The 25,039-nt window shown below is 38.3% G+C and overlaps 2 protein-coding genes across 3 annotated transcripts in view; both read right to left on the reverse strand.

Annotated features, from left to right (window-relative positions):
- Positions 1-4,490, reverse strand: part of AQR (aquarius intron-binding spliceosomal factor) — a 98,663-nt gene extending 94,173 nt beyond the window's left edge. Inside the window, exon 1 of one of the 2 annotated variants that reach the window (XM_045527806.1) lies at positions 4,192-4,490. In XM_045527806.1, the coding sequence (XP_045383762.1) occupies positions 4,192-4,266 (75 nt within the window). In that variant the 5' untranslated portion in view covers positions 4,267-4,490. The remainder of the gene's footprint in view (positions 1-4,191) is intronic. The other variant, XM_045527812.1, reaches the window with a different exon arrangement.
- Positions 4,491-12,677: 8,187 nt separating this feature from the next.
- Positions 12,678-19,028, reverse strand: ZNF770 (zinc finger protein 770). Its single transcript, XM_045527826.1, has 2 exons — positions 18,942-19,028; positions 12,678-15,018 (listed from the first exon to the last, which is right to left on the reverse strand). Exon 2 carries the CDS (start codon positions 14,960-14,962, stop codon positions 12,866-12,868), a length of 2,097 nt encoding a protein of 698 aa, XP_045383782.1. The 5' UTR covers positions 14,963-15,018; positions 18,942-19,028; the 3' UTR covers positions 12,678-12,865.
- Positions 19,029-25,039: the final 6,011 nt, after the last annotated feature.

Genomic DNA, 25,039 nt, shown 5'->3' on the forward strand with positions numbered 1-25,039 from the left:
ATCTGACCAAGATTACAGTTAACTAATAGCTGAGCAACTATTAAAAACTAGATTAAAAATCTTAATGAATGTCAATTTGTAAAATAATAAACCTTTAAATGATTAGTACATACCCAGACCTAAAAAAACTACAGTCTATTATTAGTTGGTTATTACAGAGAATAAAAACCAGTTGGTATGTTACATTTCAGTAGATTAGGCTTCTCCTGGAAATTATGAAATTTAAATACATATATACAATCTCTCCAGATACTTAGACGGATTGTATAATATTCAAGAAACAACATGGTCTTATTGATTTTTTAAACTAAACTACAATCTCTTAAAAATCTGACAAGCACAAAGACACAATATTATTTATTAAAAAGTAACTCTGCACAGTGTCTGGCATCTTAGAGGCACTCAAATAATGTTTGGTGGATGAATAAATGGACAAATGAAGTAAAATTTGAAATGTTACTTCTCTGACGCTTTCCTCAACACTACTGATGGTGGTAATTCCTTTTTCCTTCTCTTTATTTTGTGAATAACTCTATTATAGTCTTATTTTCCTATATAGTAATTATTTGATTGCTAATCCACCTTCCCTCCTTGCTTAATCTGAACATTTAAAGAGATGAGACCTACATCTTTGCTTTTATATAATAGCTCAGCACTTAATACAGTTGAGACACTTGACTCCCAAGCAGTTAGGACACTGGCTCTAAGGGAAAGCCTCTAAAAACAGTACAGTACCTGCCTACTTAAATGACACTTTTCTCAAATTACCAATCACTCTCCAGCCCGACAGAAAATCCTCTCCTCACGCCCAATTATTCTGTGGTGTTCTCACTTCCTCGTTCTGCTCCCAGTGAGCATCACACAAACTCAGTTATCTTCTTACATCACACCCTTCAGAGAACGGAGTCTAATCTGTTGTGATGGATTCAGAGAATTACAAATAAAAACATTAAGTCCTACCTTCTGATCTAAACTGCTTACTGTACATCTGTACTTTAAAGATCCAGAAAACATTAAGCACCTATCATGTTTCTTTTCTCTCCCCGAGTTTCTCCTTTTCCTTGGGGTCCAACTTGTCATCTTTAAGACATCACTACCTCCAAGTATATACTGCCCTCCCCCAAACTCTCTAGTCTCACATAAAATAAAAACTTTCTATTTCCCACTTAGTACAGCTATGACGCATAAATTGTTCAAAATAAACCTTACTGAAAGACAAAAAGGAAATAAAAACATAGTAGCATTAAAAAAGTGAGGTCATAAAGTTCGGCTCTCTGATCTTCTCAAAACTAAATTTTAACCTCTTGATCTCATTCAAGAAATAATTTAAAAGCACCTTCTCTGGCCAGATGTGCCAGATGCTCAGAAATTAAATTTTTTAAAAAAAGAACACCTAATCCCAGATGTCCCCACTACCTAGAAAACCCATTCTTCTACTTTCCTCTCTACATCTCAAAGTCCATCTCAAATGGCACTTTCTCAATGAGAAAATTCTGTCCTTAGACAAATGCAATCATTTTAAACTGTTCTCAAAGCACTTTCCTCATATGTCTATTCTGGTATTTCTCACATTAAACTATGCTGAGATTTTTAAGTCTCTAAAGTCTCCTTCCACAGACCGTGAACTCCTTGAAGACGAGGATCACCATTCTTTGCAGCCTAGAAGCGTTCAAACAGTATTTGGCAAATATTAGACATTAATATTTGCTATCATGGCCCAAAATTGCCGAGAATCTTCATTTCTCCCACTACATCTTGATGCCCTGGAACATTTGTTCATTAATTCATTCATTTATTCACCCAACGAATACTTACTCATCACACAATGTGTGCCTAGTACGATGCTAGGTGCTGGGAATACATGTGAAATAAAACAAACATGTTCCCTAGTCTTAGTTCTCACAATGTAACGCAGGATACAATAAATGTTATATGTTTACAAACAACATTCTCTAAGACATCTCATTCAGTCCTACAGTTTTAAATATTATCTTGGGTCAATAACTCCCAAATTTATATTCAAGATCCTGCCGATGTGCTCTGGGTACACAGCTTTTCAACTGAATGTTGAAACTGGGCATTTCACAATGTGGCCAAATTAGAATCTTGACATTCCCCACTAAACCTTATCCTTTCCTAGTCTTCTCCATCTCAGTAAATGTCCAAACCATTCACCTAATTGTTCAAACTATTCTCAATTTGTCTCTTTCTTCCACCTCTCCACAAGCTATCATCAAGTTCTACTGCCTCTAGCTTCAGAATATATTCAGTCTACTTCAATCTTTAATAGTAGAAGCTACCCTCATCTCTTACCTAGAATAACTGTTATCCCTATTACTACTTTTGCTCTTTTATCCCCAACCAATTTCCACACTTCAGCTAGAGAGATCTTTCTAAAATAGTATTCACCAAACTGCAATTAAAATCCACTGTATTTAGAATAAAATTCAAACTTCTTACCTCAGCTTCTACAACCACATATAATCTGGTCCCTGTCATATTGCTCTGTCCTCATCTCATACCATTCTCATGTTCCAGCCACTCTGGCCGTTTTTACATTCATATCTTAAAGCATTTGCACTTGCTATTCCCTGTGTTGTTTCCTTGCTCTTCCCAAAACTGGCTTCTTGTTTGCATTCACTGATAGCTCAAATATCACTTTAGAAAGGACTTTCTTGACTGCCTTTTCTATACCCCACACCTGTCACTGTCCCAAAACCATGTTTCATTTTCCTCATGGCATTTATCAATGTCTGAAACTATACTGTTCATCTGTTTGGCTCTTCCCTCTAAAATGTAAGCTCCAGGACACCAGGAAACTAATAAATGACTTTTACTGCAAAAATGCAGGTTTAAGGGGAAAGAGTGCTCTCTCTAGGTTGTCAGGAAAAGCCTCTCTAAAGTAGTACAGTAGGATAAGAATGAAAATGGGAGGGTGGGAAAAAAATGATTTTAAGCAGAGGGAACAATATTGAAAGGCCAGGAGGTGAAAGACAACATGGCACATTCAGATAGTTCAGTATGGCTAAGGCACAGAGTTAGAAATGGGGAGGAAAGCGATGTAAGCACAGGCCACTGGCCAGGCATGGTGGCTCACACCTGCAATCCTAGAACTATCGGAGGCCGAGATGACAGGATCACTTGAGGCCAGGAGTTTGAGACCAGCCTGCGCAACACGGCACACGATACTTTGAAAGATTCCAGTCATTATCCTAAGGGCAATTACAACTCTTTAAAAATTTTAAGAAGGCAAGTGATAGGATCAGATTTGCAAATGTACAAAACCACTCTGACAGCAACATGAAGAATGGCTGGATGAGCAAGAGGGAAGACAAGATGACAGATTAGGATACTTTGGTCCAGGCAGAAAACAATGGCAGTCTGACTTAGGGTGACAGAGGTGTAGAAAAGCAGACAGATTTAAAAGATATTTAGAATATACAGATTAAGGGAAAGGGAGGGCTCAAAATGACTCCTAGGCTTCTGCCTTGGCAAATGTGGTGAGACAAGGAACAGAGAATAAAGAAGCAGATGGGCATAACAACTTCACTGAGACACTTACACTCGTATCCAATTCCCAAGTAACTAATGAAGAATAGAAATGTTACTGAAAGCTACAGAATTGTGTTTTCCTATCCAAAGCCAAAAGTGACTCACCATGCAAGACAGTAAACAGGTTCTAAATGAATGTTCTCAAACGACAGGATTACTCTCTTCATAGACGGTGTACTTGGACAGTCTTGTCAGATTCTCATCACTCCGCTCAAAAACCTAGGTTACTACTCTATGGCCAGGAAAAAGCCTATCCCCCTCTCAAGGGTCAGTCCGGCATCACTCTGCTGAGAAGCCTTCTTGCCAGTCTCAGATAAATCGGGGCATTTCTTCCTCTCTGAATCCATTGCTCCTGCCACAAAGTCCAATACAGCAAAACTCACACAGTAGTTTTCTTTTTACGTATGTCTTCCCTGGGCCGTGAACTCCTCTGGGAAGGGCAGCTTCTTTCGCCACGGTATCTCCAGCACCTAACATAGTGGCCGGCACATACCAGATACTCAGTAAAAAGACTTCAGTGAAAGAACTGGGGAACGAACGCCTCCTGGGTGCTCCCAGTCCCAAAGAAAATCCCACCCCCAGGTCTCGGGGCCTCAACGTCCTCACCCACTCACACACACCAAACTCGCCTGAGCTCACCTGGGTCACGAACTCCGCGTTGATCTGGGACACCGTAGGGGCTACAATTTTCTTGGGCTGTGCAGGGGCCGCCATGGCAGCACGCTCCCTCCACTCAGGTGGAAACGGAAGGACCGCCCCGGGCAGCAGAAAGCCTGGTCCACTTCTCCTAAGCAACTGCTGCAGCGCCTAACCCCGCGATGAAAAACGCGCCGGCCCGGAAGTCCACAGCGCTGCAGTGCCACGGGGAAGCTGTATAGCGCAGGCCCTGCGTTCCCGGAAAGCGCAACAGAGCAGGGCCGGAAGTTCATGCAGTCGTTGGATCTGAGCTAGAGAGCCGAGGGCTTCGACCTCCTCCGTACGCGCCCCCTAACGGGCAACAGAGAGAAAACACCCAGCAGGGATTGGGATCGCAGGGAGGGGCCAGGTGGATGGGGTTGTGGGCGGGGTTCTCGTGGCTAGTGAGGGCTGCAGGGTGGGAGGACTGGGAACTTTGGTTTTTTTTCAATCTTAAAGAAAGCGGTAGTGAAAAAAAAAGGACTGGGAATTTGGGACTTTGTTTTAACAGCTTTATGGAGGTATAAATTGACATAAACTGCACCTATTTAGAGTATAAAATTGATACATTTTGACATAGTCATACATCTGTGAAACCATCACCAAAATCATGACAATGCGCATATCTAAAGTCCCTAAAACCGTCGTGCGCTTTTGCAATCCATCCTTTTCACCACTCCCACCCACCCATTTTCAGGCAACCACTGATCTGCTTCCTGTCACTAGTTTGCTTTTAATGGAATTTTATATAAATGAAATAATACAGTATGTACCTTTTTTTTCTTCTTGCACTCAGTAAAATGATTTTGAGATTCATCCATGTTGTTTCATATATCAGTTCATTCTTTTTCATTGCTTAGCAGTACAGATTCCATCTTAAGGATTGTTAATCTAGTCATCTGTTGATGGACATTTGAGTTGTTCCAAATTCTTGGTTATTACAAATAAGGCTGATATGAGCATTTTTGTATACAGCTTTATGTGGACAAATAGTATTTTCTTTTCTCTTAATTATCTAGGAGCGGAATGATTGGGTCATATAGTAGGTGTATTTTTAACTTTTTAAGAAACTGCCAGCTTTCCAAAGTAGTTGTACCATTTTACATTCACACAAGTAACGTATGATAGTTCCAGTTTCTCCTCAACCTCACCAACACTTAATATGATCAATCTTTTTAATTTTAGCTGTTTTAATAAGTGATGTATCTCATTGTGGCTTTAATTTGCCTTTCCCTAATGACTAATCATGTTGGCCATCTTTTCATGTGCTTATTTTCTATGCATGTATCTTCTTTGGGGAAGCCTCTGTTCAGATTTTTTGCCCATTTTTTAAATAGGATTGCTGTTTTCTTATATTTTAAGCACTTTAAAAAATTTTATAGTTTTTTTATTCCAAAATATTAATTAAGGAGGTACAGGTGTTTTTATTAGATAGATATCTTGTATAATGCTTAAGTCAGAGTTTTTGGTGTGCCCATCACCAGAATAGTGTTCATTGTACCCAACAGGTAAATTTTTATCCCACACCCACCCACTCGCCCTCCCCCCTCCCTGGTTTCTCATGGGCTTTGTACCCATGTGTACCCATCCATTAGCTCCCACTTATTAGTGAGAACATATGGTGTTTGTTTTTCCATTCCTGAGCCACTTCACTTAGGATAATGGTCTCCAGTTTTGTTTTCTTATTACTGAGTTTGACTGTATATCCCTACCATTCTCAAATCCATACATAAATTAAACATGTATCTCTAGTAAACTCTCCCTGAATAAACACAAGCAAGAAATTGATAACATGGTTGCCTCCAGAAAGGAGGAATTGTGTGTGGTGAAAGAAACAGGAGTGGGAGATGGCTTATTTTACATTATGTGCCCTTTTGTAACTTTTGAATTTTATAACATATTTGACCTGTCAAAAACAAACAGTTTGAAGGAAAAAACAAGAGTCTGCAGGCATGGAGATTAAATGTGAAGTCCTTTTTTCCCTCTACATATTATTGTATAAAGTTTGTTCATAGATCTAAAGATGAAAATTTGCATGATCACAATTTTAAAGGCAACAGATTTTGAATATACATCTATTGACATTTTATTTCCAAACAGAGTCTATAAAACAGTAAATAAGATTTTCTGATGGCTTCTATAATGAATCTTGACACATAACATTTTGATAAGCAAAAACTGTAAGGACTATATTTCTAGACTGTGCTATATTTACAGCATATCCAGATGAAGTCATAGAGGCAGGTAATGCTGAGGTAACGTTAAGAGTGAGCAAAGGCTTGATATGTTGAAACCCTTAAATGCTAGGGAAAGGAGGCTGTCTTTATCGTGGAAAACAATAGGAAACCATTGACTGGAAAACTATTTTTGGAAGATCACTCTTCATGGTGCGTTAAATGAGTTAGAGCAGGTATTATTAGGATGGGAATACCAGCTGGGAGACTATTACAAACCTAAGGCTAAAGTAAAAAGAACTAAATTTGGGTACTAGCAGTGAAGTGAAAGGAAGGAATAAATGTGGAAGACACTGGAGAGAGAATAAAGAGAAATTCACCCTAAGTAGTTGAAAGAATAGTGGAACCACAAAGCACAGTAGAGAAGACAGAGGGTAGAGCAGGTTTTAAAAGGAAAAATGATTCCATTATATAGAAAGACAGTCTAAGGTAGTAGAAAAAGATAAAGTGGTAATAAAGTTTGTTTTCCAATTTACATATTTATTAAATTCATAACTTGTCTCACGATTTTGTGGCCAAAAGGATATTAAACCAATAAGCTCCAGATCATATGTAGCTTTCAAGTGATCTGTGTGAATGATTGTAATTGGTAATACCAACCAGATTTATGACACAATGCAGTATCGTAGTATCTCTCCTCTCTCATCTCTACTTTATCACTTCTCTAAGCTGTTTTTGACTGATGAGTTTGAATACTCTAAAATCTCAGTTTTGCCTTTGTTTTACAACTTTCTATAATGTGTTTTGTACATAAAGGAGAAAGCAAAGGAACCAGTAAGTCAAGAAAGGGTTTCAAATGGTAAGATTGTCAATAGTGTCAAGTGCTTCAAAAAAATCTAAAAGGACAAGAATTTCAAAAAGACCATGAGTTTGACAATTAGAAGACCACTGGTGACAATTATTAATTGGGATATGTTGTTGTAAGAAAATTTAATTCAAATTGGCTTAAAAATAATCTATAGGTGTAAATAAAAAGTCTACTGATGTTAGTTAGGCTTCAGGCAGTTTGATCAGGTTTCCAGCTCCATTTCTCTGATTCTTTTGTCTTTGCTCCCCGCCCCATCCCCTCTGTGTTTTGACTTCCTCAACAGACTAATGTCCATCATGGTACAGAAAAGGAGAGAACTTCTATACACTAACTTCTCCTTCCTCAATCACTAAGTACAAGCTTTCACTCTAATCCAATCAGCTTAGGTCAGTGCTCACCCCCAACCCAATTACTCTGGCTTACATTGGGTTACCTATTCCCAGACTACCTGGCTGGTGAAGGAGAGGAAGAGGTGTTGTGGTTGCAGCCAACATTGATCACTACAATAACCACTGAGAGCAACTAACTCAGAAGTGATGGTGAGGAAAACAACATGTAATAAAGGACTAAGAAGTAGATGTAAGATGAATTTGCAACAATTCTGACCATAAAAGGAAAACAGTAATCTATAATAGTAGCCAGAGTAACAAGTAAAACTAAAGTTGTTTGTCCCCACCCCTTTTTAAGTTAGGTATAGGGGACAACACTGATTGCCTATCCATTCTTCTCCTCCCAAACAGAACTTCAAATTTGACCAGTACGCTTATCACTCCCAGGCAACTATGTGTTTAAAGGGAAGCTGAGTGCCAGCCCCAGCTCAAGATAATCTTTGTCAATGATTTGGTTCAGGAATGTGCTTGTGAACCAATTCTGGCAGATGAGAGAGGTGCGGGTTGCTGTAGGTTTTTAGCAAAGTTGTTCCTTGCTCTTGTGAGAGTTTCTGGATCTCTCACTCACTCACTGCCGCATTCTATCTCCCATAAAGGAAGCATGAGGTATTGGTTACAAAAAAAAAAAGCATCATAAAACCACAGGAAAATGGCCTTGTCACTGTGAAAGGCAGAGCAGACTTAAGTAAATGGAATCAGCTCAACTATGCAATTCAACAACCCTAAAACTTATCTAGTCACTGGACTTCAAGTCATGTAAGCTGACAAAGGTCCTAATTGCTAAAGCAGTTATTGCTAAAGCAGTTTGAGTCAGGTGTTCTATCACTTGCAGCCAAAAGCATCACAACTGAACAGAGAACATACGGAATTTTTAGGCAACAGAGAAGGAATCACGAAGACTGAAAAACCAGATACCAGAAAAAAGAAGGGACTGTCAATGAAGTTCCCAGAAGGGGGCAAGGAAAAGTTAGTCTCAGAACATTATTTTGAGACAATGAGAAAGAGAGAAGGGGTAAAGATAAACAAGATATTTTTAAGGGAAGAGGAGGGAAGCTTAGAGAGGACATGTTGGATTGGCTTTGATCTCAACACAGTAGAAGGCAAACTCTTCCTCTGAGAGTGAATGAAAGGGTCTAAGTGGAATTATAGATTTAAGGAAAATGTAATATTGGTAATATTTGTGTCTTTCATTTCTTCCTTCATACACTCAATAAACATTTGAGGACCTAATCTTTGCCAGACACTGTATTCAGCCCTCTGTATACAACATAAAAAGATGCATTCTGTTGCTTTCCAGAAGCATGTAGTTCAGCTCAGTGGTTCTCAAAGTATAGTCTGATGACAACAGCTAATCTGTTAGTTACTAAATGCCAATTCTTGGGCCCAAACCCAGACACTGAATCAGAAACTCTTGAGGGTAAAGCCCAGCAATCTATGCTTTTAACAAGCCCAACATACACTAAAGTTTGAAAAACACTAGTTTCTAGTGGAAGATCAACAGTAACAATAGTTATGAACAAAAAGTAGCAGGAACACAGGGAGTGGAGTCCTTGGGTGGTAAATCATAAGGCTTTCAGAGGAAATAGTACATAAATTCAAACTTCAATGACTGACTATAAGATTGCCAGTGTAGATGCAAAATACTTGATGTTCTATATTCCATCTAATAATACCATTGTACCACTTTTCTTTCCAGTTACATTTGCTTTTTTCTCTTAATGCAAACAGAATTCCAGCACCTAGCCCTTAAATTCTAAGCCCTTCTAACTGGCAACAGAAGTCTCAATAAGACAGGGATTAAATGTTCCTTCCTTTCCTACAGCTTCTAAAAAGCAGATAGCATTCTGCATCATAAAACAATCTTTGCAAATGGTATTTTTAACAAAGGATTCTTGTAAAATACTCAAAGACTGCTGCTATGTCCTAAAGATGTCTGTAATTCTAATTGGCTGTCTTACATAACATGTACATTGAAATCTGTGCTCTCTGCAAGTCAGTTTTCAGCACTTCTGTTTTCCCCCATCATCATGGAAGAACAGAAAAAGGAATAAAATCTGACTCAGCTAAATTTCTTCTTTGAACAGATTTTAAGAGTCTGTGTCTAATTTAAATTAATATAAGGTAAACATGATAGATGGCAAAAATAACTAGAATAATATGTATTGAAGAAACTGATATTTATTTTAATACAAATCTGGAGAAGAAGGCCAAAGAGGATAAACAGATAAATAAGTAGATAGTATGACATGCAATGGAGTTAACATATTCTTTTGTAGGTGATAAGGAGCTCTCAAAGAAATGTAAGTGAACAAGGAAGCAAATGATTAAATATCCAAGTAAATTCATTGTAGAAGGTAGATTGAAATGGGCCCACGAAAGTATCTGGCAATCAATCAGTACTTTGTTCCAATACTATGTGACACTTCTTTAAAAAAAAAAAAAAAGTCCAAACTATGTAACTTGAAACTTTATTTTAAAAATATTCTGAAATTTGAGTTTTTCAATAATTTTAACCACCATCTACTTCCCTTAAACACACATCCATTTTTTTCTTAAAATTATAGGCCTTATTGCAGTACAAAACAAAAAACAGTAATTCTACTAACTCAACCAGCCAATCAAACTACTTCAGTACATAATCATGCTACAGTCTGGAGTCACTCAAACAAAAAATTCTTCTAGTTGTCTTTAAAGAGATTTATAAAGTTTATTTTTTCAGAAAACTAAAGTAATTGATTCAACAATACTAACAGTTCTAGCATGCAGCAAACCATCATTTAACATCTAATGTTTAATCTTCTTAACATAGATGTATACATTATTTTCATTCCTATAAAATTTCCAGAAGAAGCTTGCAATGACAATAAAGGTAAACAAGTACAGTTGTCCCTCAGTATTCACAAGGGATTGGTTTCAGGACCTCTGCAGACACCAAAATCCAAGGATTCTCAAGTTCCTTACACAAAATAGTGTAATATTTGCATATAACCAACACAATTCCTCCTGTATACTTTAAATTATCTCTAGGTTACTTATAATACCTAATACAACATTAATGCTATGTAAATAGCTGTTATACTATATTTTTTATTTGTATTATTATTGTGTTCTTTTTCCCCCCAATATTTTCAATTTGTAGTAGGTAAATCTGAGGATGCAGAACCTGTGGATACAGAGGGCTGACTGTATTTTGTTACAGGTACTTCAAATAGCACTACAGTACATCTTTGACAAAATTTTTACAATATCCCAACTTTCAATATGAAACAGCTTAAAAAGGCATGGGCCAAAAAAAATATAGTATTACCACTTAAGCAAATAAAATCTCATAATCATACAAGCACAACACTCTTGTCAAGATTTTCCCTGTTTAGGTTGGGAAAGGAGTATTTAAGACACTTCCTTCCAACAAAATAAAATTACATAAATTGCCTAGGAAAATGCCAAAATCCGTAATTTCAGACATGGGAAAAACTCTTGAACATTTATTCTTAGAAAATATGAACTATTAATAGTTATTCCTTGTTCTTATGTAACAGATGTGTTCTTGGAAAGTTCCGTGTAAAGCAAATTCTGTAAACCATTACTATCTTGCTTATACTGGAGGAACTTATCTCAAGGAAACCTAAGAGAAATTATTCTTTAAAGAATGTGATTCTTCTCTGCTTTAGTTGGATGTCTCCATCTACTTAAAACACAGGCACATGTGTACATCACTGGGTATTTTACTCATACTGCCATGTTTCATCTCTGTATATTAAACCCAAGTTACTTAAAATTCACTCATCCCTCCTCTCTAAAAACAGTTCTTAGAATATGATGCAAAACTTCTTTATCCACATTCTCAATAGAGGGCTTTTCACAATATTTAAGTGTGCACTTAACTACCTACTTGTTCTTTTCACCTTAGAAACAAAATGGCTAGTTTATTGCTAGAAAATATCATTTTTAAAGATTTTATAAACAACGGCAAATATGAAGGACAATTTGTGATTATGAATAAGTCTTCCATAGTTTAGAAAAAAATATTTCCCAAACTGTGACAGTTCTGTTTAGAAGAGTGATACCCTTAACTCTGTAAGCATCTTATTCCTATACAGGAATGACTACCTTACTAATTAAATAAAAATTTAATAAGGAACAAAATAACATTCTTTAGCATTAGAGTCTGGCAAAAACATAGAGGAATAAAAACTAAAACTAGACCTAGTCACTGCCATTTGATAAAACTTAGTAGAACAGGCTTAGTTACATCTAAGGACCACTCAAAGAGGCATAAAAAGAAAGTTCTACTAAAATGTAGTTTTTACGGAGATACAGATCTCTAGGTGAGAGTATTAAGTCTATGACTACTGTTGTCAACCACTAACAAGGAAATAGATGAATTGCATTTATTCTTCTGAAAAGATAAAACTGCATATATATTATCAAAAAGACTATGGCACTTGGAAAATATTCCTGGTAAGCAAATATGGTAAATGTATAAGGGTGTGTTCTAGCCTCTCTCCTTTTAAATTCTTTTGGGAAGGACAACTGCAGCCTGGGCAAAAAAAGAATCTTCATTGCCTGAGGAAAAGGAGGTGATATGACCACATAGTTCTAAGAATAGCTTTGAAAAGACCAGTGAAAATAATGCTATAATTTTCTCATCCATTTTCACTTTTTATTGCCCCTACAGTTTTTTAAACTTACAAGAAAAAACATTTTGCAATGCAATTTGAGCTGTATGTGGACAAAATTATGCTTTCACGTGAAAGGTAAAATAAATGAAATATAGTGGCTATTTGCTGGAACTCAAAGCCAATTTTTGCCTCTCAGTCTTTTGAGTATACCTCAAAACGGTAAGAGGCAAAAGGAGATGGCATGTCTCCTTAAAGGAAATAATTCCTTTAAAAAGTGAATGAGGCTGAATTATTTGTACAGCATCATAGATTTATAACTTTCAATACAGCCAAAGCATATGTTTATAATATTAAAATAAAATAAACACTTACTTCATGACTTCAAATCAAATCATACTCTTCCTTCTAAAAATTAATTTGGCTGTTCCTAAAACATTAATCTTCTATGTATTTTACCTCCTTACTATGTGGGACAAGCAACTGCCTATGAAATCAATCTAATGCAGACCTTTTGATAAAAATGCATTTTAAATAATAGAGGCTTTAAGATCATCAGAGACCACATATTATTAGCAGTAGTTTCAGTTATTCAACCGAATCTAAAACCACTTTCTCTTGTGGTCGTTCTTTAAAGTGAGTAAGCTGATGTCTCTTCCAGTGGGGAGCCTGTCTGAATGTTTTGCCACAAACTGAACATTCAAATGGTTTCTGCCCTGCATGAATTAGATAGTGTCTTTCCAGTTTAGATGGAGATCGGAAACTTTTAGAACAAACACTGCAATAGTAAAGCAGGCCATGCTCATTTCTCTCCTGATGCCCTGCATAACTGTAATAATGATGGCCCTGCTCTGATTCTAAAAGTGAATTAGAATGATAGGACTGCCTACAGTGAACTAAGTCTTTTGATTCTGCCTTACTGTCTATTTCTGATATTTGATCTGACTCTGAGACCTCATGTTTTTGAAAACCAAGAGCCTGACATTGCTGGGAAGCATTACAGTTAACATTATCACCCGGATGAATGAAAAGTTTGTTCAAATTTCCAAATTCTGCTGGGTAAAGAGATCTATAAGGATTCTTTTCAATATGAGTTTGTGTATGTCTTTTTAAGTGAGCTGCCTGTCTAAAAGATTTCCCACAAACATTACAGCCAAAAGGCCTTTGTCCAGTATGAATTAAATAGTGCCTTTGTAGTTTGGAGACAGAAGGAAATACTTTCTCACATTTGTCACAAGGACACATCTTATGTCCAGTATGTATGTTTTCACTTGGAACTGATAACCCACACTGAAGTACCTCACAGTTACTGAAGAATTCCTCACCTGGTGAACCATAGATTGCCAAGTCTTTATTATTCACTGAATTATCCATGGTTATTATGTTTTCTGTTGTAAGGATACCTTTTAAATTTTTTCCCATATTTTGGCTCTGGAATTGCTTTTGCCAAGAAAATGGTAAAGTCAGTGTTTTCTTCTTTTTATTGCCAACTGCCTTGTATGTTCCATTTTTGCCAAGAGAACCCATAAATGTCCTCTGGGTTTGTTCGGAGTTCTGCTCACCAGAAAGATGATCACGATTTTTCAAGAAACTGCTTTTAAATACTTTTTTCTCAGATTGAAAGTTATCTAATTTTTTACCCCCAGCACGTTTAAGCTTTGCCAGGATTTTTTTAACAATGGTTTTATAGTTGTAGCTTCTTTTGAGCCTGTTTGGAATTTTGCCACCTCTTGCAGGAAAACACTTGTGCTCATTGAGAATCTGCTCTGATTCAAAACACTCTTCACACTCTGAACATTGAAAAGGAACAATATAAATAGAGTGGACATCAAGTGGATTATTCTCCTCAGATTCATCCATATCACCATTTTCAAAACCATCTTGATTTGCATTTAATTTATTAGGCAGAGGGCATGATTCTGGACTCTTCGCCTTTAATGAAAGAGTCTGAAAAGTCTTACTCCTCGTATGGATTTGTTTATGCTTCAGAAGTTTGCTTTGAATCTTAAATCCTTTTTGACAAAAACAACATTGAAACGGTCTTTCTTCTGAATGTGTGAGTTGGTGGATTTTTAAATGAGTTGACTGTCGGAAAGATTTACTACACAGGACACATTTAAAAGGCCTCTGACCAGTATGAGTGAGAACATGCCTATCAAGTTTTGATTGTGACGGAAACATCTTGCCACAGATTGTACATGCATGAACATTCTTTCCTCTCTTCGTAGTACTATATGTGGGATCAGACTTAGAGCAGGGGTGTAATGCCCATCTCTCCTCTGTGGTAAAAGTATTATACACTCCATACGCTGGCTTTTCTTGCTTGGCCTCCAGCAATCTTCTGACCTGTTTAACATCATTCTGATAGGTTTCATTGTGAAGTTGTTGGTGCTTCACAAATGTCTTCAAATTTTTAAAGTGGCGCTGACAAATATTACATTTAAAAGGCATATTGTGAGTTAGTTGATGTCTCTCCAGATGAACTAGTTGTCTAAAGGTTTTATGACACACGTCACACTCAAATGGCTTTTGACCAGTGTGAATGAGATAATGCCTAGCTAACTTTGATGGTGTTTCAAAGTGCTTGAAGCAAATATTGCAAATATATGGCCTGTTTCTAGGTAGTTTGTTGGCTACTACACGCTGTTGAATCTTTTGCACTTCAAAATTGTTTTCAGCCATCATATTCTTCAGTGATACACTCTGATGAGCTCCATAGTGTTCTTAAATTCCACAGATGTCTAAAAATTAAAAATAAAAATGAATTAATTTTAAAATTCTTTATTCATATGAAAAGAAATAATTTAAGATGTTCTTTAGCTGAAGAAGAATCAGCTAAAGAGAATCAGCTAAATGAGAATCTGGACTTTTCATATGTTTACAAGTTAATCATTTTAGATGAATACTTTAGAACCATAAAATTAACTTCACACATATACAGATATGAGGAAAAGAAATATCTAAAAATCTATATAATTTTTAAGCTATTTTTCTGAGATGGTAAATAAGATTGAGTTGAATTTTTTAACATTAAATAGACCTTTTAATTCCAATTTTCCTACCTCAAAATTAAGATTTGTTAATATTTTGTTGCTTTGTCATTTTTTTTTAAATGGGGGATAGAAAGGTAAAGTGTGTAAGAATTAAAATACTAAAAATAAGGTATAGTTGCATTCAGTCACAGCACATTGTAGACATTTTCTGAGAACAGAACATTTCACTTTATCACTGTTGGAGTTCTTAGCCACAACATTAATACTACTTACTCTCAATTCCTTCTTTAGATCAACAAGGACAATGTGGACTAGGAGAAAATTCTCAAAAGACCTAGGTTCTAGTCCTGGATTTGCCACTATATAATTGGTGATGAGAAGAAGAAAATAGATTCCTCATCTGTAAAATGGGGAAAATGTCTCCTGGACTGTTTACCACACCAAGTTGTGAGAATGCATGCAGATAATGGATGTGAATTTGTTGGAAAACTATGAAGCAATATATAAATGTAAGTTATTATTTAGCTCAACACTAATCAAATTTTAAAATTATCCCTATCTCCTTAATGATAATTTTAGGGTTTCTAAGACATAAACATACTGACTATAGTTCTTTCTATTGCTCCTTTCCACTTTGTTATGTAATTCCTAAAAGACAAATACAGAGGCAATAAGATTGACAAATTGGTTACTTATATACTTATCTATTACTAAGTAATTGAAAGTTGAGTGTGGTTTACTTGTCAGGAAACATAATAAAAGGATCATTTTAGTCTTAGAATTAATATAAAGATAAAAATGCCTTCCCTATATACCTCTGTAAGACACATACAAAAAGTTTAACAGGTACTTTCACAACCACCTTACACCCTATCTTCTCTTTCATCTGAGAGCCAATTTTCTTCTCATTAGTCTTCTACCACTGCATTGCCCTTAAATAAGGGGGTCAAAGAGTAAAAAAAAAAAAACCACACTAGCCCTCTCATTCCATTGTGTCCTGTGGTTGAGATCACAGAGTTGATAAGCCTATCAGATAAGTCTATCAGAAACTCAAGAGTTCTTTGGTTAGCTGATTTGGCAAACATTCAACATATTTGTGTTATGATGAAGACACCTTAAATACAAAATCACAAACACACCCACTGTGGTTCTCTTCAGCAATCTGAATCAGAAACAGAAAAAAAAAATTATTGAGCAAATATCTTCTACTAGTTGCTTTATTACAGTGTTTCTCAAACTGCAGGTCACTACTCATTAATGGACTGTGAAGTCAACTTAGTGGATCATGATCAGAATTTTGTTTAATAAAATAGCAAGTATCAGATTGCATGCCATATAGCAAAGATAAATACTGTTTTGTGCAACTTCTGTAGGAAGAGGCAAAAGCATTTATGAAAGCTATTCCTAACACATCTCTTCACATAAGACTAGACAGAGGAACCTACAATAAATCAATCACTTTATTCAAATTGGCCAAGTAATCTATTAAGGTTATAAAGATCTGGGCCCATAGGATGAGACAAGATTAGTAAAGAAAGCAACAGTGTTCAGTTTTCTTCACTTGACCCTATAATTCTAAAATATTTATCAAAAAGAATCATCTAATTAGAGGCCAAATGGAAAAACGCCACACAAATCAAAGCAAAACAAAATAATATGACTGCAAACCACTATATTAATTTATAAAAGATAACATATAATCCAGATTTCCATCATAGCAACAATCAGCTGTTGGTCCTATGGATATGCATTTTCACCACATTAAGAGAGAAATTACAGATGAACAACCTCCAAAATCCCTAAACAGGCTGACAACAGAGCAAAAGTCATGAGGATTAAAATCAAATCATGAATCCAGTGAACTGCCAAGAACTTGGCAATTTATTTAATTCCCATAGGACAATTAGGTATCAAGGTAGTCAATCAGAACAATGAGCCAAACTGAAAGTAATAAGCCTTTATTCACTTACTGCAATGGTGCAAGCAAGGGGCAAAAAAGGCACTGGTTACCCAGTGGTCCATTAAACAGGACACTAGGTGAGGGTCACATGGATGCAGTGCACTTGAAGAAATCCACTCACTGCAGAGGGGCCCCTAACAAAAGGCTCCTGCCATATGAACCATTGGGATAGGAGAGGAGGAGGGGAGGTCTATGAGTGGAAAGGACCTGAATCAAAAATAGAGAAAAAAGTACCTCACCAGGGTCGGATACGAGGGCCTCCAAATGGAGGTACCTGGACCAAGGTAAGAAGTCATAGTATGAGCATGGCTAGCAGGAGGGGAAGGGTGAGTCTCTGACTGAAACTCCCTCCAGAAAACTGCAGTGCCCTGGCCATGTACCAAGTCCAGTGTGGGCCCCCATGAGGCCAGCCAAGCAAAGTCTAGTAATTTTCTAAGGTCAGGACTGAATGATCACACATAGGATTTAGATCTTGACCCAGACCCCTTAATTCTTTTAGTATGCTTCTCCTTCCCTTTAAAAAAATGCTTATGTGTAACATGCCTTAAAAAGTCACACACTAGACAACTATCTCTGATTATAACAGGGATTGGCTACCTACATCTCCTGTGCCAAAACAGGACTATGCTGGATCAACCATCACTTCCACTAAGACTGGATACTATTGTCACTTGCCTTCTACCACATGGGAAAGCACTTACTGGGAGCCTTATGTTGTTAGAACCATTGATGCAAGTGGATGATCTCATCTCCTATTTGTAAGTGTCAGGTTAGGGATCCTCACCGCTCCAAGTACAGTCCCCCACGTACTTATTATACAAGAGTGCTCATAAGAGTTCCACAACCCATTTCAACTGACTGTCCTCTCCACTGACTGGTTTTTTTTTCTTTTTTTGCCGATAACATTTTAAAAAACCAATCCCTCACAACTGTGTAATTTTTTTAATGTTAAACTGAAATTTTAAAAAATAGTAGATCTGCTCAATGGTTCAACCCGGAAGTTATTCTGACAAGAGCAAGCCACATTCCGCTGGAAGACTGTAAGAACTGACCTCAATAAAACCCAATGTTGTCTCAAGGCTGAAAGACGTTGATTTTCTTAACTAATACCATTAAAATGAAGTGAGAATATCACAAAAGTAAATGTACAAGGAATGAAAGACCTGACAGAAACAAACAACTTTCAGTTGGGGAATAATCTCTGTCGGCATTTGTCACAGCCTTTCCCTCTTAACTTCTTATGCCCCGTTCCCCCCGGACCACTCTCTTGGCCTAGAACATTCACCTCTCCCTCCCAGTGGGACTACACAGGACAAAGGACACGGATATCTAGTTCTCACCCTAATCGCCCACAACCAATAAGCATTTAGTGCTCGAGCCGCGTCCAAAAACTGCAAAATCCCACGCCAGGAAAAGAAGGGCAAGAGTGAAAACTGCTTTGGCCGCGGCCAGGAAAAAAAAAAAAAATGCCACATGTGATACGAGCCACAGTAAGAAAAAGCATCCCTTCCGCGCGTTCCTCAGGGATTTCTGCTCCCGGTCAGACGCGCTCAAAAGGCGGGGAAGTGTGAAAGGAAATGGAGCTCAGGAGCTGAGGTCGCGGAGCCCCCGTTCTGGGTCCCCAGGCACCTTAGCAGTATCGAACCATGCCCGACCCTCCCCGGGGGTCGTTCCACCTCACCCCCGGGTTTCTGAAGTCCTTCTCACGCACCTGGAGCTGGAAAGGGCCCGCGAACGGCACATCTCAGGGCTCAGGCGCCGCGAAGGCAGCCAGCGCACGTCCACAGAGGCCGGCGCGGCGACGGGCTGAGCGCGCAGGCGCGGCGTTCGGGAGCGCCCAGGAACGCGGTCCGACTGGAAACAGATTCCCCAGATTTCAGGGCCGTTGTCGCCTCCGCGTGGCCAGCCGGTCCCAGGGGACAGGACTCCAGAGGCGCACCCCCAACTTCAACGCCACTCTTCCGGTAACTTCCGGGGAGAGAGAATAGAAGAATGAAAAAGCGTGCGTTTTCCATTTCACCCCTAAGCCTTGCTTAAGGAAACGCCATGTCCCTGGCCAGTAGGCTCCGACTGGAAACTGGCAAGTCAGCGTTCAAAGGCCACTGGGCAGTCCTCTCTAATGCAGAGAGCCGGTGATAAACAAAACGCCTTGTTTTAGGGGCTCTCCGTGCCAGGACTGTATTCAGCGTTTTGTACGTTGCCCAAGGAAATATAGTGTAGAGGTCAGCGTCATGGGCTTTGTGGTGAAACATAACTGGACCCCACTCCGTCCTCTACAAACGGCCTGCCAGCTGCGGACCACGGTAGCCTCTCTCTGCCTCATTCATTCGATATATGTTGGTTGTCTACAATGTACAAAGGTCTGTGCTTAGCGTCTTAAGTTTCTTCAGAGTGTTCTGACAATCAGATAAAATGCACGTGAAGTGCTCCACGTAATTCCTAATGGAATACACCCTCAAAGAGCTATTATCATTATTTATTAATTAGTATTTGTATGTTAAACACAATTACTTTATGAAGTGATAGGATCCTATTTTAAAATGAAGCAAACAAGACTCCGAGACTTTAAGGAATTTAATGTCACACAGCTGATAAATGATAAAGGTGGGATTTGAACACAGGTAGTCTAATCACCAAACCTGCACTTTTAGTTCATTACTAGTTCCCAAATTATAGAGATTTCAATATTTTATGTAGACACAATTTAGTACCAAATGTAGTACAGTTAAAGACTAAGGGGGCACATTATTAGTGAATAAGGTATCTAATACAGCTAAGGTGTCTACTAAGGATGTTAAGTATAACAGGCATTAGAGAAGAATTTATTGTGGATTTTTACAGGTTCTGATTGTAATTGTCTCACCCTGAGAGATGAGGAAATGAGAGCAAGTATAAAACATACTTTTTCAACTCTAAGCAACGTTTTTCATTGCTTTCCAAGGACCGTTGACAACAAAAATTACCACTTTCTAACATTGGTATATTTTCCTGTACCAAAAAAGAAGCAACTGGGCTAATGAAAAGTAAGTTTCTATTTTGAATGTGTTAATATGAAGAAATAAGTACTAGGAAATAAGTGTTTGCTTCTCATGTAGGAACCCTGGAGGACTCAGATTTGGGAAGGGTTAAAGTCCTTGCTTCCAACAGAAGCAGAGATGGAGAAGAAAGGAGAAAAGCTTTAGGTGTCCTGAGTGCTAATCCCAAGGTAGGGATGCTGTTTGTCCAGATAATCCATAAAAACATGCCCCATTCTGCAGCTTTTCCTGGGGAACTCAGCTCAACCAAATCATACAGACAATTGCATCTATCACCAGGCTTGGTGTGGTGGTGGCTCACGCCTATAATCCTAGCACTCTGGGAGGCCAAGGCGGGAGGATTGCCTGAGTTCAGGAGTTCCAGACCAGCCTGAGCAAAGAGTGAGACCCGATCTCTACTAAAAATAGAAAAAATTAGCCAAGCTTGGTGGTGTATGCTTGTAGTCCCAGCTACTTGGGAGGCTGAGTCTGGAGGATCACTTGAGCTCAGGAGTTTGAGGTTGCTGTGAGTTAGGCTGATGCCACGGCACTCTAGCCTGGGCAACAGAGTGAGACTCTGTCTCAAATAAAAAAAAAAAACGCAATTGCATCCATCATCAGCCACATAAATCCTTAGGAGAGATATCTATATCATGAGAGAACACTACCTGAAATTGGGGACCAATGGAGGGTGAGATTAGTTCTTTGTCCATTATCTGCAAAACAAATAAGCCTTTGCCCAACAGCCTGAATATGGAGTGTAAAATGCAGTTAGGATTTGGATAAGCTCTTGCCCTAAGCCACATACTCCACTTCATAACCTCCCCCATTTACCCTGAGAGTTATCTCAGAAGCCTTTTGGAGAAAAGGGAGAAATTAATGTGAATAAGAGTCATCAGGGAATATTTCATTGAATAGTAAGATTTGAACTAGCACTTAGTAGTAGGTAGAATATGGATAAATAGAAAATGTAGGGGCAGGACAGAACATGGTAAGCAGAGGTGGTAGGATGAAAAAAAAAAGTAGTGTGACAAGGAGTAATAAAGGGACATACGACGTATGTTTGGGTTAGTGTCTTGCCTCTCCAAGTTACTAGTTATATCCTTAGAAGTTATCTTTTTTGAACCTCAATTTCCTCATCTGTAAAATGGGGTAATAATCATTCATTTGTTCAATGACACATCATATACCAAGCACTAAGGATTCACTTCTAAGTAGGTAAAGATGAATCAGTGAGGCCCTGGACTTTAAATTAGTTTTTAGGTCAGAGGAGAGAGCAACACACACAGAAAAACAAGTACAATATGATAAGAAAATACATGTACAGAGAAGAGGAACATTTAAATCTGCCTGGGGGCTTCAGGTGCAAATTGTTCCTGAGCTGAGGCCTCAATCAGCTATCCATCCATCCTTCCATCCATCCATCCTACATATTAAGCACTTGCTGTGTGTCAAATCCTATTCTAGGCACTGTGGATAGAGTAGCAGACAAAAAGTCAAAAATCCCCGTCTCCATAGATTTTATATTTTATGGAGGAAGGCAGACAACAAATTAAATAAGTAAAATATATAATATGTTGAATATTACTAAGAACTGAGAGGAAAAATAAAGCACAGAAGGAGGCTATGAAAATTTGATGGAGAGGTTGCTCACATTTTAGTATATGGCCAGAGATGGCCTTAATGAGAAGTTATGTGATTTTGAGTTGAAACCTCAAAAATGGGATGAGAAAGCCAGCCATGCCCATGGAAGGTAGTAGGAGGCAGGGAGAAAAATGAGTAGGAACTTGTTTAGTGGACGAAAGAGTGTGCTTTGGGGATGGGAGTGGGGAAGGGAGAATACTCCAAACATAGAAGACACACAGTGAGAGAGGACATGGCAAATGGGAAATACAGGTAGTTCAGTGTCGCTGGAGTGTGAGGTACAGATTGGGAGGGTGGGGAATGACAGGAGAGTCACTCATTCAGCAAATAATTTGGAGCACCAGGTTTTTTTTCAAGAAGCTGGGAAAGCCTTATATGCAAAGGTTTTTTGTTTAAAAAATTTTTTTTCTTTTTTTCTTTTTCTACCTTTTGTCCAAGATAATGGTACTTGAAAGGAAATCACACTTTTAGCATCCTTTATATGCTTCTTGGAATATTTTAAAGGCAGAAATTTTGAAACAGTTTTAATGCTGCTAAAGCCACCTCCTGCCCTCAAGTGACAGGCTGGCAGTGGGGTCACATCTCCTGATTGCATTCCACCTCTTTTATCTTTTCTCTCTCCTCTTCCGTCTCCCTCTATGGAGCAAACAACAAAACGATTCACTTGTCTGCTGCAGATAGTACACCAAAATCTGGACCCCTCAGGTGTCGGTTTCTTCCCCCAAGCAATTATCAAAGAACTTTTCCAACAGACAGCTCTCTTTTTCCAAAAGGATTTTTGGTGAGTAAAACCCTCTCCTTCCCATCACACAGTATACTTCCTTGAGAACAATATTTGCAGCTTCTTGTAGATCTCACCACACAACTTCTAAAAGCATTGTGGCATGGAGGTGGGAAGGGTAGGAGGGGTTATGGGGTGGGGAATGGGTTGAAACCACAAGATAAAGCATGGGACAGCTGTGCTGTATTTTACTTAGGGCAATTGGACCACCTCCAACTCACAGGCTATTCCCAGTCTCCTAAAGGATTGTTGGAAATCTCTAAAGCTCTATTGGTGATAATACCTGTTGGATTTCCTGGTCTACTTAGGTAGTTGCATTGTCCCACCCCACCCCACTCCCAATGTGTTGTTTCACATTCAGTAGCACTGGGGTTCCAGAGTTACCTAGAAAGCAGGCAGGATTCCCAGCATAAGGATTTGACCATATTTGTTCACCCTTAGAGTTAGGGCCAACCTCATGACCCCCATTGAAAAGCTCTCTGGCTCCTTTAAGACCAGGGTCAGGGCCAACCACAGAGGGAGGGAGGAACTATAGTATCTACCAAGCCTTTTTGTTTATGGGGTCAGGTGAGCTTGACAGTGTGACTGTCTCCTGTTTCTGGACCTTGATTTCTGGAGGATGATGATAGAATTTTCACAAGGACAATGGACCAAAAAACACCTTTCCTCACAAGAGCCAGAAGAGACCAGGCATTTCTCTTCTCAGTCCCCAGCCCCAAGCAGTACTCTGGGTTTTTAATCTATCTCTGGTGGCTGCTAGATTCCAGGGGTAAATATGTCAGATGTTATGGATCTTCTTTTTAAGGCCTGGCATCCCAATTAGGTAAATACTTAGAAGTTATTGTTTCTTTTAAGGTCCCAGAATTTTTGTTGTTTTTGTTGTTGTACTCTCTGACCCAAAGCAAGGAACCTACTTATCCCATGGTCAGGGGGCTTTGGTAGTTAGAAATCTGAACTCAGGTGGCTGAGCTTTATATTCCTTACTTCCAGCTCTTCATGCTGGACTGGTGCCTTCACTTCTAACACTGAACAGTTCTCTTAATGATCAAAGTCTTCTCTCTTCTTCCCCTTGAATGGATTCTTTAAGAGCAAGGGGTGGAGAGGATATCTCAAGTTTTCACAGGAAGTTCTGAGCTTCTCCTGTAATGTTTTGCTTCAAATTCCTTCCAAAGCAACTAGCTCCAACAAAACAGTTTTTCAGATAACTTCCCAACAGCAATGTGGAATGGTTTGTTGTTAAAGCCTCTTAAATTTTAACACAAATGCAAAGGTCATTTCTCCTTCCAGCTGTTACATTATCAAAACCATGATTTACAAATCCAAGCAATTTACCACATTGCTAAGTATTGTTAAGCATTGAGCTACCCAGTGTACCCCAGGGATGCATTGACAGCTTTGTGATCAAATAAGTTTCTAATTCTAGACCCTGCAAACATTCAATTAATTATCATCCACACCCTGACTGTCACGTCTCTAATATTTCAGGAGAATGTAAAAACCCTTCTTTCTGCATTACCTACAAATGTTTGTATTTCTTGCAGTATGAAGTGTTCACTGGTAATCCTAATAGTCCCAAGTTCAGAGTCTAATCTATAAGGGACCCCATCTCAGTTGAAGAAACAAGCATGATAGAAATATTTAATCAGAAACAAGTATGATAGAAATATTTAATCAGTCCTGTAATGAACTGAATTGTGTCCCCCAAAAAGATATGTTCAAGTCCTAATCCTGGGCAGCTATGAATGTGACTTTATTTAAGAAATATAATCTTTGAAGATATAATTAAGGATTTCAATAGGAAATCATCCCAGGTTTAGAGTGAACCCTAAATTCAATGACTGGTGTCCTTTTAAGAATAGGAAAGGGCACAGAGACACAGAGAAGAAGGCCACGTCAATACACAGGCAGAGATTGGAGTTACGCTGCCACAAGCCAAGGAATTCCTGGGGCCACCAGAAGCTGAAAAAGCAAGGAAGAATTCTTCCTTAGAGACTTCAGAGGAAGCATGGCCCGATTAACACCTAATTCTGGACTTTTAGCCTCCAGAACATGAGAAAAAAAATTCTGTTATTTTAAACAGCTCTTATTGTAGTACTTTGTTATGGCAGCCCTAAAAATCTAATATAATTGCAAGTATTTTTGTTTATTCCATCAACAAACATTTACTGAGCACTATCATGTGCCAGGCAGAGAAACAAGAAAATCCTTTTTCTTATGGAGGTTACATTCTGATAGTGATGGTGGCGGGAAAGAGAAAATAAACAGGCAAATGATAAATAAACAAGATAATTTCTGATGGTGATAAGGACTATTCAGACAGAGTGATGTGAGAGAGAATATCAAGGTGTGTGGAGTCTTCTTTAGATTCAG

The sequence above is a fragment of the Lemur catta genome, chromosome 1 (genome assembly GCF_020740605.2).
Source record: "Lemur catta isolate mLemCat1 chromosome 1, mLemCat1.pri, whole genome shotgun sequence".
NCBI lineage: Eukaryota > Metazoa > Chordata > Mammalia > Primates > Lemuridae > Lemur > Lemur catta.